The sequence below is a fragment of the Nelusetta ayraudi genome, unplaced genomic scaffold, assembly GCF_046127955.1.
Source record: "Nelusetta ayraudi isolate G7.1 ecotype Tasmania unplaced genomic scaffold, CSIRO-AGI_Nayr_v1 ptg000136l, whole genome shotgun sequence".
Classification (NCBI taxonomy): Eukaryota; Metazoa; Chordata; class Actinopteri; order Tetraodontiformes; family Monacanthidae; genus Nelusetta; species Nelusetta ayraudi.
The window spans coordinates 1,786,832-1,802,339 of NW_027466186.1; the positions used below are offsets into that span (position 1 = coordinate 1,786,832).

The 15,508-nt window shown below is 44.8% G+C and overlaps 1 protein-coding gene across 1 annotated transcript; it reads right to left on the reverse strand.

Annotated features, from left to right (window-relative positions):
• Nucleotides 1-264: 264 nt before the first annotated feature.
• sall3a (spalt-like transcription factor 3a) lies at nt 265-15,508 on the reverse strand. Its single transcript, XM_076012919.1, has 4 exons — nt 13,891-15,508; nt 2,713-5,841; nt 2,181-2,518; nt 265-1,930 (listed from the first exon to the last, which is right to left on the reverse strand). The coding sequence occupies exons 1-4, from the start codon at nt 13,970-13,972 to the stop codon at nt 1,499-1,501; spliced, it is 3,981 nt and encodes a 1,326-aa protein (XP_075869034.1). The 5' UTR covers nt 13,973-15,508; the 3' UTR covers nt 265-1,498.

The window sequence follows — 15,508 nt, forward strand, 5'->3', positions numbered from 1 at the left end:
TATTTCTTAAAATAAAATATATTCATGCATGTGTCCTTATGCATTCTAAATTAAATCAGTTGAATGCAGATTATTATTGTATTTAATGTTATAGTTGTAATTTGAATTTGTTCATGATAGCTGGGAGAAACACGCGCGCGCGCACACACACACACACACACACGTTGATATAGATATGTTTTGAAATAAAATGTAAATTGATTGAACATTATTTCTGACCATGTGTTCAATATATGAAGACGTGTGTCAGTTAGTAGACGAAAGGAAGCTATTCAGACGGACACCTGTTTCTTTTTTTATTGAAGAGGGTTTTGATTGAGTGATGAATTTGCACTCTGACAAGTAGCACAGATGCAATAACAGAGAACAGACTCTGCAAATTGTAGGAGTGGTATGCTGAAAACAATAAAAACAGCATGTGATAGATAGCTAAGTCAAAAGGTTAACGGCAACTCACAGACAAAACGTCTTGTTTTTAAAAAGTGCATTCACAAACATGACAAATACTCTCAACTCATGATGTCTATTTTTATGTGATACAAAATATGCATACCTGTTTTAGATTTGTCTGTATTTCTATACATAGATATCTCTTCAAAAGGATCACTTCTTTTTCTTTTTTAATCTTTTTACAAAGGTTAAAAGCAGGGCCGTGGTCGTAGCAGCTTCGGATACATCTCGCCTCTTTCCTGTGTTTAGAGACACACTCGTTGTCTCGACTGATATCTTCATAAAACCTTCCACTTTCTCTTTTGTGTAATTGAAACAACATTTTGTCCTTACTGAAAGAGATTATCATTAGTGAAGCCTGCAGTTTAAAAAACAAATGGATCAATAAAACGCTTGGGCCATTAAATATTTTTGTATACCCGCTTTTTTTTTTGTCAATATCATAAATATTAAAGACACAGGACAATATTATAAGACAATGCTGGGAGACTAAATGTAAAGATTAAAATAGTTCAGACACTTTTTTTCAAGTTTTCTAGTTCATGAAAAAATTAGGCGAGCACAAACACTACACTTTCAGTCTTTTTCAGTCTTCCTATGCTCTTTTATATCTAAAAGAGCAATCATAAAGAGAGTTGTCAGACAGACTGTTCTTTTCTCTTTAAGTTCCGTCTAGACAAGATGCTTGTCCATCCTTTGTGAGGCATGATCCTGGTTTTCAAAGGAATTCATAAAAGCAGTCAAACATACTGATAAAAACCAATAAGTACCATGCAAATCTTGCAAGACGACATATTCTCAAACAAGAGACAAGGTATTTTTCGTATAGGCGAAATATCAAGTGTGGAGGGAATGGGTGGAAGGCAGAGACCTTTAATCAATACTAAATACAATATTTTCAAAATCAAACAAAAAATATTTATTTTGTACATAATATAGTACGCATCAGTTGGACTGGATCCATAGTTTCTGTTCTTGTTATAGACTCTTTGTCTTTCCCAAATGCCTACCTTGGAATAATACAGAAAAGTTTTTTTTTTTTTTTTTTTTAATTGATACCAATCTCTTTGTTCTCCTCCATAAATCTCGAGAATGGGCGGCTGGCTCCAACATCCAGACCAGCCTTCTCTAAACCTGTCATTGGAGGGCTGTTGCCGCTGTGAACACGGTCCATTCCTCCCGGAATGGCTCCCAGTGAAGTGATTCCTGTACCGCCAAGGCTGACAGGCAGCTGGGTGATGCCTCCGTTCTGGATCACTGAGATCTCATTGTTCTTCATGGCTAGTCCATTGGTGATGGCTGCCGCGTACTGATTCCAGAAGCCAGGGTCGACATTCATGGCCCTAGCCGCCAGATCCTTTTGGAACATCTCACTGAACTTCATGGCATCTCCGCCCAGCAGGGCCATGGGATTCTCCACAGACAGCCTACGACCCCTTCGGGCTGGAGCATTGTTCCACATGTGTGTTCCCATGTGAACCTAAAATTAGCCAGACAACATAAAGAAACATCATGACGATGTCAAAGGAACTTACAAATCCAACATCCAAGGAAAATAGCACATATAAACAAAGGCTGAAACTGGATGAATAAGGAGTTTGAGTAAAAATCCACTGTATAAACAGTGTTTTTTTTTTTACATTCAATTCAAAAACATAACATGTAATCAGATTCAGTGGAATCAGGATGATCCACTTGACATGAAGCTCAAATAAATGCTCTGTAAATACCTTCAAATTGCCTTTTGTGGTGAACGCTCTTCCACAAATAGAGCAGGCAAAAGGTTTCTCTCCAGTGTGTGTCCGCTCATGGATTTGCAGAGCGCTGGCTGAAGAAAAGTTCTTCCCACACGAGTGGCAGTTGTGCTGCTTAGGAGTGCGTCGTGGAGGTGGGGGAGCCAACATGGGGTTGAGGCTTGGACTCATGGTGGTCTGAGGTGCTGCAGCGGGAACCTGCACACTCACAGGCAGGTGAGAGTTGTCGCTCAGGGAAACTGGCTTCCCGTGCCCGTTCATTTCCATTTTGATCATGTTGGATGCAGTACTGGCCAAATTAGGAGTGCTGAGTCCTGAAAAATAGAAAACAAATAGAACATTAGATTAATTAATATTGAATGTATTTAAATAAAATGTTATCTCTGTTAAACTTATTTTTACACGTCTGATTCAAACTTTAAACTACTTCAAACACATCATTGGGTACACATTCAGTTTTACAACACAAATAGAGCATTCTGTTTTAACTGTCTGTGCAAATACACACCTCGCTCTCTATTTAGGAACAACATGCTGAAGTGGCTCTCCTCCTTGATAAAGGGCCTGCCAGGCTGAGCAGCCGTCAGGTCAAGAGCCCCAGCGCCCTCAGTTCTGGTCAGCGGTGATGGAGTCTCTGATTTTTCTGATTTCACTGTTGCCAAGCTTGTTGCATTGTTCTCCAGGGCCTCTTCTACTGTCATGGCACTGATGTTGTTATTGTTGTGTGTAGCTGGGGACTTGGATAGTTGGCTCTCAGAATGACTGTGAGCTGGGGACAAATGCTGCATGGAGCCGGAGGACTCGGAGAACGCAGGGCTCCCTAAGCTCTGGCGTTCAACATCCCCGACTGCTAACAAGGAATCTGTTGTAAAGCAGTCGGTCTCCCCTCCAAAGCCACCGCCATTCGGTGTGTGCTTTTGGCCGAATGACCGGGTCATGTTGACAGTGGAATCAATCATCTTCATCTGGTTCTCCATGGCAGCAATGCTGGAGATAATCGAAATAGGCGGGGAACTTCCAGGTGAATAAGGTTTAGATGGATCCAATTCGACCTCTTTCAAGTCACTGTCATCTTCCATTGCCTGTTCCATTTCGTCCAGAAGATCATCATCATAGTTACTCATTGCGTCAAGGCTCTTCTCATCATGTGAGAGTTCAACGTCCATTTCCTGAAGGCTCTCAGGGATCGGGGTGTTTGGGATCTGTCCTCCCATGTGCATACGGATATGCTGTTGTAAAACAACGGCATTGGTAAATTTCTTCTGACATATGGGACAGGAGTGCTGAACTCGAAGCGGGGGTTTGGATCTATGGACACCGAAGTGTGTCTTTAAGTTCCCCTTGGTAGTAAATGCCCGCCCACAGATCTTGCATTTGAAAGGCCTCTCCCCAGTGTGAATGCGGTAGTGCATCTTGAGAGCACTTTGGCAGCTCAAAACACGATGGCAGATGACACACTGATTTGGGTCAGTCATCTTCTTATCTATATTTTCAACAAGCTGCTGTAACTTTGATGTCTCTGAGGTTTGCATAGAGTCTAGAAGACCTCCAAAGGGAAACTTGGCCTTAAATTGGTCTGAAATCATTGGGAGGACAGGGTGGGAGACAGGGTTTGGGCTATTGATGCAGTCTGAGACTTGACCATTGTTGGTTGTCGTGGTGGAAGTCACAGTGGAGGAAAGGACCACTTGAGTAACTGTGGCTGTTGTGGTGGTGTTCTCCCCTGGCCTTGTTGAACAGCTTGGGGGCAGGAGAATCCCTTCAGGTTTCAAGAGAGGAGGCACATCACTCCCTTGATTGAGTTTTGGGGATAGTGAAGTTGTGGTCATTCCAGAGTCAGATACAATATTAGGGGAAAGAGATGCACACTCGCTTGATGGTGGAGATGGTCTCTGAGGGGACCTGTTCAGTGGAGTGAGACTTGGAGACTCGCCATAACCTCCTATCATACTAGGCAGTGTTGGAGGCAACTGAAGACCGACTGAAGTGGGAACTGTTGGGAGGACAGGCTTGCTGTCGAGCCAGGTCGTCACAGGTTTTTCTGGTGGCAGGGACATTCCGTATGGAATGCCTGAGCTCGTGGGCACATTGTCCAGGTACTCGGGTACAGGGTAGGGATTCATCTGAATATGTGGATATTTCTCCTTGTGCCTCTGGAAGTGTACTTTCAGATTTCCCTTGGTGGAGAAACGGTTGCCACATATGTTGCATTTGTAGGGCCTCTCTCCAGTGTGGGACCGCAGGTGGATTTGTAGGGCGCTGTCACTGCCAAAGACCTTGGCACAGAACCGACACTTATGCTTGAAAAAAGGGTCCTCAGAGCTGGGCTTAGTGTCAAACACAGACACATTTGGGGGCTTCCCCTTGCGGTGCTTCATCAGAGCAGAGAGGGGGTCAAGGGCATTGGCCGTTGCTGCTATGCTAGCCAGTGGGTTGGGAAAAATAACGCTGCTGGATGAACTGTGAGGTATCAGTGGTAGACTAGAGGTGGAGCTGAGGAGGCTACTGTGGTTCAGAGATGGTGGTGTGATAGAATTCCTGGGAAGGGCTGAGCTGCTGTTGATGCCACTGCCTCCTGTCACACTGCAACTGGTGCTAATGTTTGTGGCCGAGGATGAGCAGGATGGAAGTAGAGATGACAAGGCATTACCAGTTGCTGGAGGAAACACACAGTTGTTTGAAGATGTGTTAGGTATTGAGGAATTAGACAGTTGACTACCACTTTGTGGGGGATGGGATAAAGGCCCTTCTATTGCTGTGGTCAGGGCTGAGGGGCCTTGGCTATTGAGAGAGGCTGGCAACCTAACAGGCAGCTGATGAACAGGGGGAGCGATAAAGTTGTGTAGCTGAAGATGACCGGGAACAGGAGGGATGCAGGACGACACAGATCCCTGGTTTCCAGTGGAGTTGCTGTGATGGTGCGCAGACTGTGAGGCTGACTGCCGATTCATCAGAGCCACCTGACTGCGTATTTGTTCTATCAGCTGAAGCTGATGTATCTGCTGCTGTTGCAGGGCCATAAGCTGGTCCAGTATCATGGGGATAGCCATGGTGGAAACCCCAGTGCCTGCTGCCGCCCGTACACTTTGTGAAAACTGGGCAACAGCAACCCTGGTGCCATGCAGCGTCTCTAAAGTAACGTTGGTGCTCGGCATGGTGTAGCTCGTAACAGTGGAGGGGATTACATCACTGAGCTGAGGTAGAGAGCTGTCTGGCTCAGAAGATATAACATCTGTCTCTTCAGGATCCATATTTTTTTCAGGAGAAAGATCCAGCTCCATCTGCTCATCCTCCTTTTCAAGGACATTGATCCCATCTAGAGTCTGTGTCTCTGGGATCTCATCCCCGTCACCACTAGGGCTACTGTTGCCCTCCCTGGGGTCCTCACTGTCAGCCTGTTCACTGGGACAGCTGGGGACGGGGGAGGGCTCCACAGGGTATTCTTGGGAGGGGTTGGGCGCATCCTCATTGTCGTTCACTATGAGCACCAGGGGGTTCTTGGTGCAGCTCTCTAAATGTTCGCAGAAGTCTGACCACTTGAAGAACTCGGCGCAACACTTTTCACATACATGTGTCTCCTCACTGCCGCTGCGGCTCTCGTTCCCGCTGTCAGCATCATCCAGCACGTCACCGCAGCCTATGGGGAGAAGAGGAGGTCGGGGGAGTAAACGGGGGAAAGGACAGGATGGAGGAGAAAGCGAAAAAAAGAGGAATTAATGAATAAATTATCAATAAGGAATCCACACTTATTGTGCAGTGTAAAGATTTAACCTTTGATTCCTCCCTCTCTCTTTTAACATAACCAAAATCAATATTCTTTTTGAAACTCTGAACAAATTGCCCCAGTTCACCAATTCTTAATCCATACGTTTGTGCATTCACACCCTCTCCGTAGAGCCAGCTAATAATTTTCTTTGTGCAATCCATCAAATTATGAGAGCCTATCAATTGTGGATACTGCCGCTTAATGAAATTCCATAGAAGCTATTGATTTCCAATATTTCATACAATTCACAGCTGCCTCATCTGTTGGGTACAAATCAGGACTTTGATGGCCCCATTAGGATTCCCCTCTGCTATCATGCCCAGTCATTTCCACCTGAATTTCAAATGCCGAGGTCGGTTCAGTTAGCATTGCAAAGGTAATATTCTAGCTGGGAACAGCTAAACAAGCAAGGGGTTGTGTGACATATCAGTTTATTTCGTCAGGAAAAAAATATTAAATCAAGGCCAGATGTGTTTTAAATATACTTTAGGTATAGCTTGTTGTTCACTTGGGGAATTGTGAGCATCGAAAACATATACAGCTAAAATATTTGGACACGCAACTTAAATAGTTCACTTTGACACGCACGCTTTGAGACAAAGCATACACATTTTGCTTCTCTGCCCACCTCCTAGTTCCATGCTCTGTAAAGTAGGATTCAACAAATTACATGCTAGTGCCATGGCAGCGAGGCCTGATTAGTTACACATGTTCAATCACAGTTGTAGGTAGCCACTTCCTCTTCGGAAAAGCAACCGTCACGAGGCGAACGAGTGGGCATCGACACTGAACATGGACCTAATTCACACCTGATCAAAACAATATGAAAACGGCCACCCGTGCGTGTTTATTTTTGTGCTCAAGCAAAGTTACACTACACTCGTTTTGTGAGTGTATGTGTTGTTGGGGGCTGCGCACATATTTCTCTTTCATTACGAGGGCAAGGTGTGCTTAATCACTGCCATGCCATCCCGCACTTCATTTCTTTCAGTATACACTCAGACTCAGCATATGTCTGGTAACATAATCATTTATATACGCATTGCACATTTTTATATACATGTTAAGCAGCACAATAGCTGAAAACCTTGTCATCATGAAAATAGAAGTGATCTAATGGATGACAAAAGTAGACAAAATAAAGGCGGCATAATATGAGAATTGAGAATTTAAAAAAAATGTGGACCAAACATATATATACACACAAACACACACACACACACACACACACACACACATACATGATACTGATACGTTGACTGAAAGAAAGGGGGACAGTGAAACTTGTTGTGTATTTAGCAGATATTTTAATTTCAGTGACTTGTGAGAGAACAGAATGCATTGCTCCAATAGTCTCTATTTTAAATGGTCATTAAGCCGGAGTAAAGGATTTCTGCTCACTTCCTCAAGCAGAATGATGTATTACTTCAATTATTTGCAGATTTAAAATTGAAATACAAGCAAAAGATAATTCCTAAGCTCCTTTAAAATAAATGTAAAAATAAATAGACAAATCTAGGATGGAAATATGGCATTTTCATCTTTTTTTGAAAACCTTCTAAAAAAATATTGCACATTTCTGGAGGTTAAATGAAAAAGTGAGCAAAAACAAGCAAGGGGGTGAAAAAAAAAAAACGACTGCGCCACGTGACAGCAGGCTCAAAATCTCCTTATCCCAGCAGCGGACAGCAGAACTCATTTCCATAATTGAGGGTTGAAAGGTCAACGCAAATGAGTAGGCATTGTGTTGAGCTGATTAGTTATTAGAATGGTATTACTGTCAATCTCTTTTATTCATTCGCACAATTACAAGTGGGGGCCTTTGTATGCCTCTGACCTCACACACACACTCGCACACACGCGCGCTCTGACACATTTCCTTTTCACACACTCGCTGGACAAAGAACACACACAGATTATGTGTGTACGTATGAAGATAAACTTGGCAAACAGAAAACACTTGTGTCACTTCAGGATACTTTAAGTCTGGTTTTGGAATTATAACACAGGTTTCCAGTTTCAAATCTAACCATGACATATACACCCACACACTCACACTTACACAAACACACACACATGTATATGTGTGTATATATATATGTATATATATATATATATATATATATATATATATATATATATATATATATATACATATACATAGGGAAATTTTTAAATTAAAGCACAACAAATATATATTTTGCTTTATATGTGTGTGTGTATATATATACATATATGTATATATTTAATTTTAAAATTTCCCTTCCACTTGGAATTTTTGCTGCGCTTGTAACAATCAATTAATTTATAATATGTGTATATTTTTTTCCTCCGTAATAATAGCTTACACTTACTTCACTGCCTTTCTCATTGGGATAAGCCGCTTTTTCCCCTGCACGTTAAACACTGACTGAAGTCCAACACCTTCTCAGAACAATAATAATAAAAATGTCATGCTGTTGGACCACCTATTTGTTTTTTGGGGGGTTTTTTTGTGTTGTTTTGTTGAAGATTTCCCAATTGATCTCAAAATTGTTGCATCTGAATTCAAACTCACGGTGACAGCGGGGTGCCGGCATGCCGTGCGGTTGTGTGAAGGTGGTATTGTGTGCTTGTGTGTGTGTGTGTGTGTGTGTGTGTGTGTGTGTGTGTGTGTGTGTGTGCGCGTGTGTGTGAATGATATTGATTTCTCTATAGCATGAAAAAAAAGAAGAAGCGGACGTTTAAGAACAGAATCCAATCGTTTCTCAGTCCTCTAAGAGTCTTCATTTACTGGGATGCAAATATAAAGCCGGACGCATTGTCGACGTCGAACGTTAGCGTCCGCTATCTCGCCATAGCAATCTCTCTCGAAGTGAACCCACTAATCTGACACAGCATATCACATGAGGTATTCATGCTTCCCACTGGCCCGGTGAAAGCCACAGGGCCAAAGCTCCAGCGAGGCGCCGTGCGCGGTGACTCATTCCCCCTCCTCTCTCTCCTTAACACTGTTCATGTTTATGCAGTGAATTCACAAAAACCATAAAAAATTGCTCACATTTACTCCGTGCTCTGTGCAAACCTCAAGGGTGAGGGTCTTAGGTGGTGCTTCACCTTCTCTTCTTCAACGCTCTCTGTCAAACAGGGGCGTTTTTCTCTTCTCGCTCTGAGACAGTCCCTCGAAAACTACCTGTGTGTCCATCTTTAAAGCATTTAGAGGACAAAGACAACGAGACATCACAGCCGGTCTCGCAACAACGAAATGGGCTCTGTGGAAAGAGGAAGTGCTAAAATGAATGTGTCAGCGAGACTCTTTTAAAATTTCTTGTCACACGATTGTGTTTTATTTAATATTTTTGTAAAAAAAAAATATATTTTAATGCACATTGAGTTTCAGACCAGGATTGAGCAACATATCTGTCAATACGAAAACAAAATATAACACATAGACACATTTATTTTTTTAACACGCTCAACCAATGCTGTAAATCAGTTTTCAGTCCATTGTTAAAACTGAAATTTTAACTGTTATTCTATTTGCATTTATGAATAAACCTATTCTAAAAAAAAATAAAAATAAAAATATGAACTTCGCTGTCATGACATAAATCTTGGACCGTACAATCCCAGTAGCCCACTCCCTTCATGGAGCATTACTGAATGACGCAGACATCTTAGCGCTAACAAAGACTTTCAGCAATATCAGCAGAGCTGAGTGTGTGTGTGTGTGTGTGTGTGTGTGTGTGTGTGTGTGTGTGTGCGTGTGTGTGTGCGCGTGTGTGTGTGCGTGCGTGTCATCGGCCCGTTCAGCCCTAATGCAGAGTGGTACAGTCATATCTGCGCGAACAGAGCGGCCTTTGTCACTGGCTGCAGATGCGGGGCAGCCAAAACATTAACGATTTGTTTGTGTAAGCATTTGCGATACCGTATTCAATAACGGCACTCTGTCCAGATGATTGTGTCAAGCGGCAAGACGCTCGAATGGTATGGGGAGGCGCACTCAGCAAGGCCACAGGCGCTGTGACGTGGAATGGCAGAGGGCTTCTTTTCAGCTTGCATCGATTTAAAAAAAAAAAAAAAATCGTAATTTTTTTTTGTTTAAATCGCAACTTCATTTTGGAGAAATTGGCAAATGCTGATGTTCAACTCCCTGACGATTTGCTTTGAAAACAAAACAAAACACAACACAAGGCATCGTGATATAATGTACCTTCCCAACAGATGCCTTGTAAACTTTCCCTCAAATCTGCAGGTCAAACACTCTTACTGCTGCTTTTCCTCTCCACCGCTGACGGATCTCGCTCGTCGCCGTGTGTTTACCAGCGTCGAGTGGTAATTAAGACACGCGGCCATATTTGAGTGGCGTTTCGCCGAGGACGTCTTTTTGGCACGACGACGTGGGTGGTCCGCGGGCCTGCAGCCGACGGTGAGGTGGGGGCGGGGGGGGCTGGGAGGAGGGTGGGGTTGGATTAAAACAAAAGCCAAACAAAAGTCCCGCTGCAGGGGGAACCGCGTTGCCACTGTCAACATGGATTTCCTCGCTCTATTTTTTTTCGCCTCCTCAGTTTTTCTTTTTTTTTCTTTTTTTTTTTGCACCTTCACAACTGCGCACATTCCTGTGTGTAAGGCATGACGCTGCAGAGGGAGGCGACGGTTCAGCCGCCGTAGTGGCCGACCGCGCTCCTCAAGGTGGAGGACTCGGAATAGTTTTGTGAATGAGCGTTGCGTCGCAGAATTTAGAACGGGCCGACGGAAAATAAAGGACAAATAAATCCAACAGTGAGTCGAGAAGCAACACGGCACGGCCTGTCGCTGTTCACGCTTTCCAGGGACCAGGGGTCAAAGGTGTACTGCCAAGGTCAACAACACACACACACACACACACACACACACACACATGTACTAATTGCACAAAAGGAGCCTGACACCCAAAGGCGATGCAAAGGTTAAGTCAGCGAGCTTTCACAGAAGCACTACTAAGTATAACCCACACACCTCCGCTTCCTAGTACACACACAAACACATGCACGCGCACACATACACACGTGCGTGCATCCCCCTACGCAACCCCCAGGGGGCCAAGTGTCTGGAAGGCCGGAGGGGCAGGTGATGTGCCAGACAAGCTTGTTGGCGCTCGCTTCATTTTTTCTTCCCTCCCTCCCTTTTCTCTTCCTTTTCCAGGGAGGCAGCACAGACATAAAAGCCGCTCTGCGCAAACGATGGGGGGGGAGGAGAGGGGGAAGAGCGAGAACGTTTCGCAGAAAATTGGTCTGATCAAAACTGAGAAATGATCGGAGGAAAGCTGAGATGGGGGGGAACAAAACGTGTACAATTTGCATTTGCGCCCATTGATTTTTTTTTCCTCTTCTGTGTTTCTGGATGGACGGAGTGTGTGTGTGTGTGTGTGTGTGTGTGTGTGTGTGTGTGTGTGTGTGTGTTGGGGTGTGGGGTGGGAGGATGGCGATGCGGGGCAGCAGCCTTTGCCTTCAGACGCCCGGCCCGTTCCTCTATGGCTCTGAAGTCCGAATCAGACGGCTGAAAGTTTTGAAATCCTTCGACGCGACGTGCAAAATGATTCGTCAGCGACGGCAATCGATGGTGTTGTCACAGGCTGCACGTCGGGCCAGCAACGAGGAAGAAGAGATAGAAGAAGAAGGAGAAGAAGGAGAAGGAGGAGAAGAAGAAGAAGCAGCGGAGAACCTGACCACCCGGCCATGATGCAGCGACAGCGACGTTCGCGGGCTGGCGTGCGAGGTGGCGCTGGATGGGACGCGGCATTATTAGGTTTATTTACGCGTGTATGGGCCTCAGTGTGCTCGGGCCAAAAGGCTCGGGATTGTTTCGACGCGTCCACCCGCCCCCCACCCCCCACAACCCCCCTGAAAACAAGCGAGCCAGTGTGGCGCTGCAGGACGAGGACTGGCAGCAGCATTCCACCACCGCCACAATGCTGTGGATGCTATAAGTTGCCGACGAGCTGAACGCAGCAGGCGGAGCGTGTTTTTCACATTTAAAGAAAAAAACAGGACTTCCCTCTTCATGAATCTGTTTTTTTTTTTTTTTTTTTTTTTTCAATTCAAATTGAACGTAGAAATCACAGCGTTGTAAAGCCAAAGCCGATGTGATCCCGATTCATTCCACGATGATGCCAAACGATTGGACGCGAGGCCGCCGTCTTGGAGTGCTCAACACTCCCACAGTTTGAGGTGAAGTCTGACCCCCCCCCCCCTGAAACGGATAAACTCCACACACGCACACGCAAACACGAGGAAAAAGAGAAAGAGCCAAGAGTCATCAGTGATTGTCGCACTCACACCATTTCCCCATGCAAAGAGAAGCTGCTCCCCAGAGATTACATCACACATTGCTATTGTGGAGAAGCCTTTCAAAGAAGCCTCTCACACACACACATCCATGCAAACACACACTTGCACACACATACACAAGGTGACAGTGTGTGTGTGTGTGTGCGTGTGTGTTGGCAAACGCAAACCGGTAGTCTTGTTCAAGCAACAGCAGTGATTTGTTTAAAGCACCCAGTATTTCTTGTTTTAAATAAAGTTAAAACTAAAGTATCAGTAACACGTGCTGTCAAAGGTTTACCCTCAAAAAAGGACTTGGTTTAATTCAGATATCAATTAGGGTAACTTTTTTTTTTTTTTTTTTTTTGCTTTATTCTTTTTAGGGTATTAGAGTGTGAATATTGCCAATACAAATCTTTCTACGTAAATAAAATAAAATGTGGAAATCGGTCTCAACAAACACGATAGACGTGTGACACACTATTATTGCAGGACTTGTCACGTCGCCCCGGCATTTCCTGCATCGCTGAGCTCCACGTCTGATGCCTCTTCACCTTTATAAACGTCCTCTTTATTGAGGAAAATAAAACAAAAGTTGCGTTGAGAACGAAACTCCCGGGTTTTTTTTTTTTTCTCCACATGGCGAGGCGCTGCCAGCCGATCGTGTCCCGCATTGTGAGCCAAAAAGGGAACAAATCAAGTGTGCCAAATTTATGTGAGGGAGGGGGGACTGACAATAAATATTTCCATGACAAAAACGAGACTTCGACCTGCAACAGAATCCGCAATTTGGGCTCCTCGGGGAGCAACACAGGCGCCGCGGGACGCAGTGAAGGGCGGCGATCATAAAATGATGCCAAATTAAAAAAAAAATAATAACAAAAAAAAAATTAAAAAAAAAATCTAACATTTTCTTTTCAGTCCAGGCTGCGTGGAAAGAATTTGCATTTTCATTCGTGTTTTTTATTAATCGGAGATTATTATTATTAGTTTTTAAAGTATTTCGAATATATATTCGAATATTTATATAACTTAAAAGAAAAATCACAATTTAGCCTCCATCTTCTAAATAAAACGGTAAATATTTAAGAGAATGATTTAGATGAAAAAAGAAATACGCATTAATTACAGAATTTAAAAAATACAATAGAAAGAATTTTTTGAATCTTGCGTTTTAAGAAAAGGCCTTGATATTCTAATATAAATAGCGCGGGTTTTTACTGTTCTAAAGAAAAACACACGTCCGCCCTGTTAATCCTGGTCACCTCCCAGCCGGTGCTGCCTCGGGGTGCCGCAGGTCAAAGTGATGCAGCAGGGGAGAAAACCAAATCACAACTTGGTGCAGGAAAACCGCGCATCTGCCGGCCGGCCGAGCGATGACTTAGTGCATTTTGAAAAAAATATATATATATATATCATAATTTCATTAAATTGATAGTATAGATTAATTCGATCACAACTACCCCAATACTGACAAATGAATCTAAACATTTTTTTAAGCTAAAAATAAATAATAGGTCCCTACTTTTTTTTTTAAACCAAAGTTTTGAAAACATCTTAGACAGAGGAGGAGAAACGAGAGCAAAGGAGAGGAAACAGCGCGTCCAAACCTCAGCTGAGCAAACACTCCACTCACCGTGCTCGGAAACCACGCCGGCTATTGCGGGATCCTCGTCCGACTTGAGGTGCTGCGGCTTGGCTTGCTTGCGGCGGGACATGCTGCTGCTGCTGCTGCTGCTGCTGCTGCTGCTGCTGGCTGCGGGGCTGCTGCTGGCTTGCTGGCTTGTGCTCTTGCGCTCCGGTGTGTCTCTGCGCTGTGCAGATGCATCAGCGATGGGAGCGACGCGCAAAAAAGTTTCGCACACGAAGTCTGGCGGTGGCGGCAGCAGGGGGTAAAAATAAAAGCATAAAAAAAAAAAAAGTACCAACAAAATAAAATAAAAAGAGGGAGGGTCACAAAAGTGAAATTAGCCGGTGTGGCTGCCGGAGCCGATGTGGCCGCGCGTCAGATTGCGCATGTCGGTGTAATAATTATGATGGTGAATAATGCCTCGCGATTAATGGCGAGCGTGCGGAGGTGGGGAGGATTGGCTGGGGTCCAGCGGACGCGCGCATTGGATATGGTAATGAGGGACGGACTGAGCAATTAGCCGCTTCACTCTCAGACTTTATCCGTCTCTTTTCTCCTCGCCGTCCAACCTCCAACCTCTCCTCCTCCCCCCACCACCCCAAACTCTCTCTTCCCAAAACAACACAACACACCGAATCTCTTGTTGTTGCTGCTGCTGCCCCGCTACAGCGGGAGGGGCGGGAGGAGGTGGCCGAGGCTGGTGGTTGGAGGGATGGATGGAGGGTTGTTGTTTTTTTTTTTGGTAGTGGTGGGGGGACTTGCGGGCTTCTCTTTCTCTGCCTTCCCCGACCGGCTCTTCTTCTTTTTTTCTCTCTCTTCAGCGGGGCGCACCGCGGGCTCAGGAGTCCGCCGCCACTTGGCCCCGAGTGTCTCTCCTCTTCATCACCTCTGCGGATGTCCACAACTTCAGAGAGCGTCACCTCCTCCTCTTCCCCCTCCTTCCTCTTTTTCCTCCCTTCTCGCGTAAAAAAAAAGAGAAAAGAAAAAGTCTCTTGTCGGGCAACTTTGCCGTGCGCGTCGAACTCGAGCGCTGTACAGTCTCTGAGGTGTTCGAGGGCTTGAAAAAGGTCTCAAAGTTCCCCCACGCCGCTTTCACGCTCGTCTGTGGCAGGAAGTCGCAGTTGCCGAGCCGATCGCAGCCAGGTTCCCCTGATGGATCTGCGCCCTTTCTCCAAACTTTTGTTTTCTTGTGTTGTTTGCGTGCGCGTCTCTTCTCTCCTCTTGCCTCGAAGCCGGCTGCACCGGTGGGTGTCGCCGCGATTAAAAACTCATCTGTCCGTGTGAAGATAAACCGCTTTAAGCCTTCTTGATCGCGATCCTCCAACCTCCTCTCGCCGGTTGCGTCTTCGCCTCGGTGCGCCTCTACAAATAAAACAAAAACAAAACAAAAAAAGAAGCAACAAAAAAAAAAAGAAAAAGAAAAAAATCAACAACTCTTCTTTATCCTAATGTTCTAAGCGGCGCAACTTTCTTAATTTCCTCCAGTTTTTTTTTTGGTTGTTTTTTTTGGCGCATGAGAAGGAGTCTCCTCCGTCCGTCGCTCAGCGCGCCGGCTCACCTCGACGCTTAACTTTCAAGTTGTGTTGTGGTGGGAGCCCCGGCAGCGCTGTTGGTCTCTCGGTGT

What these genes read in the sequence shown, in the direction of transcription:
- sall3a (XM_076012919.1), bottom strand. Translation starts at nt 13,972, where the DNA reads ATGTCCCGCCGCAAGCAAGCCAAGCCGCAGCACCTCAAGTCGGACGAG. An exon ending in CGGCGTGGTTTCCGAGCACG is followed by an intron (nt 5,842 to 13,890) that starts GTGAGTGGAGTG and finishes TTCTCCCCATAG; the next exon opens with GCTGCGGTGACGTGCTGGAT. An exon ending in GTTCCTAAATAGAGAGCGAG is followed by an intron (nt 2,519 to 2,712) that starts GTGTGTATTTGC and finishes TCTATTTTTCAG; the next exon opens with GACTCAGCACTCCTAATTTG.